The sequence below is a fragment of the Telopea speciosissima genome, chromosome 1 (genome assembly GCF_018873765.1).
Source record: "Telopea speciosissima isolate NSW1024214 ecotype Mountain lineage chromosome 1, Tspe_v1, whole genome shotgun sequence".
In the NCBI taxonomy this organism is placed as follows: domain Eukaryota; kingdom Viridiplantae; phylum Streptophyta; class Magnoliopsida; order Proteales; family Proteaceae; genus Telopea; species Telopea speciosissima.
In genome coordinates, this window is record NC_057916.1 from 52,398,094 (window position 1) to 52,401,256 (window position 3,163).

A 3,163-nucleotide genomic window follows, 5' to 3' on the forward strand; every position below is an offset into this window, starting at 1 on the left:
AATAGATGGAAGTTTTATTACATTTTGTTTGATGTTCTCTGGATTGGATTGTCAAAGATAATAGGTGGTAGATCCCCAGTAGGTACATCTGAATCCCTTCAAAGGTTTAAAAAACTAACAACTAAAACACCACCAAATAGGAGCCAAGTTTCACACCTCAAAACCACAATGGATTTGGCTTCTATGGGTCATGGCTCAGAGCAATTCCCACCCAACTCATGATCACTATCCTTCCAACTTCCCTGAGAAGACCACCACCACCAACCAACAGCTGCAGCAGCAAGCAAGCTTAAAAACAGAAAAAAAAAAAAAAAAAAAAAAAAAAAAAAAAAAGAAAAGAAAACCCCAACCAAGCAAGCTGCATAAGCAACAGCAAGCAAGCAGGCTAAAAAAAAAAAAAAAAAACCAACCAAGCAAGCTGGAGCTGCAGCAGCAATAGCAAGCAAGTAGCAGCAAGCCAGCAGCAGTAGCAGCAATATCCCTATTGAAAATAACTGAAAAATAAAACCATAGTAATATGCATTCAATCCCATGGGAGCACTTGATTTAACATCATCTATCACACCCAAGTGTTAATACAAATTCTGAAAAAACATCCACTTCAAAGTACCACAACCAATCCAAAATACATATTACAAACACAACATCCACTTCAAAGTCATAATACAAACAACCCCAATAAAATTCACTACAGCACAACACTAAACTAAATAAAAGAAAGTCTCAGTTCTTCTTCTTTGCTGCCTTTCTCTTTTCTCTAATCTTTGCTGCAGCTACATCCATCTTGGCTCATGTCTTTGCTTGGCTACTCTTCACAGTGGTACCTGAAGAAGATTGTGACCTGGTCACTCTCTAAGAGTTGTTGATATCACCCTGGCTCATATTATCATGAGTTCTCTACATAAGCAATAAATATATATGGTTAGTTAAACATGCAAATATAGGTGTGACATGTATATATTGAAGCATAAATAGTTATAGTTATACCTTCACACCAACAGTCCGACTAGTAGATGCCCTGCTGACCTTTATAGGAGGTCCCTTACATTTTCTCTTATTATGACCTACCATGTTCCATCTGCTACATCTGAGGCTTGTTGATCTCTGACTGGATTCCCCAGTAGGTGCTTCATTAGGATCTTTTCTCCTACTTTTTGTTGGTCTACCTTGAATCCTCCTCAGCCTTGGAGGCTGAACCACACCAACAGGACCATCTTCTCTCAAATCAGTCAAATCATCTAGAGGATGGATCATCTCCCTATATGCTTCCATGTATTTCTCCACAGTGTAATATACATCACAGTAGTCTTCAATTCAATACCTCGTCATTGCAATTGCTGATGCAGCATGCTTGCAAGGTAGTCCAGTGACATCCCAAACTTTACAAGTACATGACCATTGTCTCAATTTCACCACACACCTTCTTCCAGTAAGCTCAATTACCTCAAATTCATCATCAGCACCACCATGACTAATGCAGTCCTTTGATGCTTCCTGGATTTTGATTTTTTTCTTCCTCACCATTGGTGTAAGTGTACCCTGGAAGCTTTGACCCTTTTGAAACTTGTGATACATTCTATCCATGATTTTCAATCTAAGGGTATCAATCAAGGTGAGAATGGGTTTTGTCCTGATGGTGGATACCCATTGGTTAAATGACTCTAACATGTTGTTGGTAATATGGTCGCTCTTCGCTCCAGTATCAAAAGCATGTCTAGCCCACATGCTTTCGGGATCTTTCATCAACCATTCATATGCTGTATTATCCATGGTTCTGATGTCACTCATTGCACTTTCAAACTGATTCACAGTACATACTGAAGATGCAGTCCAAAAGTGTTTCCTAAATGCATCACCTGGATATTTTTTCTTGAAATTCTGATAGAGATGGCTACTACAACACCTAATGTAGGCATTAGGGAAGACTGAAGCAATAGCATCGGCTAGACCCTATAAACATAAACATGCATTTTATATATCAGTTACATACTCTATTATTATACATTATTAACCAATTGACATGATTTAATAAGAAAGTATAGTATACACACCTTTTGTTTATCTGACATGAAAGTCAACATCCTATTAGCATCATCCGGGTCTATGATATCATGTAACAGATTCAGAAAAAATAGCCAACTTTCTTTGCACTCAACCTCTACTACAACATATGCAATAGGGAACAGCCCTTTGTTCTCATCCATTGATATAGCAGACAGTAACACTCCACCATAACTGCCCTTGAGGTGGCATCCATCAAGACCTATAAATGGTCTGCACCCCTTCAAGAAACCCCTTGCACATGCTTTGAAACAAATAAAAAATCTCAAAAACACAGGATTGACTGTGTCCAACTCATGCTCTTGTCGACTCTCATACTCTATTATGAATTTACTCCCAGGGTTTTTCTCCAGAACCAATCCACCATATGCAGGTAACCGAGCTTAGGATTTTGCATAGCTACCTTCATTGATTTCTTGAGCAATCCTACGTGCCCTGTACACCCGTTGGTAAGGAAGTTGAATATATCAGCCTTGATAAGAGGAGCAATTTTTTTTCCAACCCAACGAATTGTAGCATGCTTAATTGACTGTTTCCTTTCACAGATGTGTTTGCTTTCATAAGACTTTATCTTGTATGTCACACCATCAACAATGGGTGATGCATGGATTCTCTAAATACAACCCTCTGCTGCACATTCTACAGTCACTCTAGTTCTCTCATTTCTCTTGAATTACATTTGAAACCCCTCTTGCACCACAAAATCTTGGAGAGCAGCTCTAAACTTGGTCACATTATCAAATACCTGACCTAACTGCAATTTCACTTTTCCTTCACCTTCATCTTCATTTACATCTATATTGGAAAATTGCCCATAAAATTCTTCAGAATCATACCCATCTAAATCATCATCACTCAAATCTTCTTCTATTTCATATTCTACATCATCTTCATCACTTGAACCATCTTCTTGTTCACTTTCTTCTTCCCATTCATTGTCACTATTCTGTGCCCATTCATCATCAGTACCATCACTCTGGCTATCAACATCAACATCTTTAGTCAAACCCATTCTGGTACATGGTACTTTCTCAGCAACCTGATCACTATCCTTCAACCCCATGGGAGTTGCATCAGTTTTGTTAGGACTCCGCAAATATCC

At 38.6% G+C, this 3,163-nt stretch overlaps 1 protein-coding gene across 1 annotated transcript; it reads right to left on the reverse strand.

The window, feature by feature from the left end:
* Positions 1-1,314: 1,314 nt before the first annotated feature.
* Positions 1,315-2,204, reverse strand: LOC122651138. Its single transcript, XM_043844463.1, has 2 exons — positions 2,052-2,204; positions 1,315-1,950 (listed from the first exon to the last, which is right to left on the reverse strand). Exons 1-2 carry the CDS (start codon positions 2,202-2,204, stop codon positions 1,315-1,317), a joined length of 789 nt encoding a protein of 262 aa, XP_043700398.1.
* Positions 2,205-3,163: the final 959 nt, after the last annotated feature.

What these genes read in the sequence shown, in the direction of transcription:
- LOC122651138 (XM_043844463.1), bottom strand. Translation starts at nt 2,204, where the DNA reads ATGGATGAGAACAAAGGGCTGTTCCCTATTGCATATGTTGTAGTAGAG. An exon ending in TCATGTCAGATAAACAAAAG is followed by an intron (nt 1,951 to 2,051) that starts GTGTGTATACTA and finishes TTATGTTTATAG; the next exon opens with GGTCTAGCCGATGCTATTGC.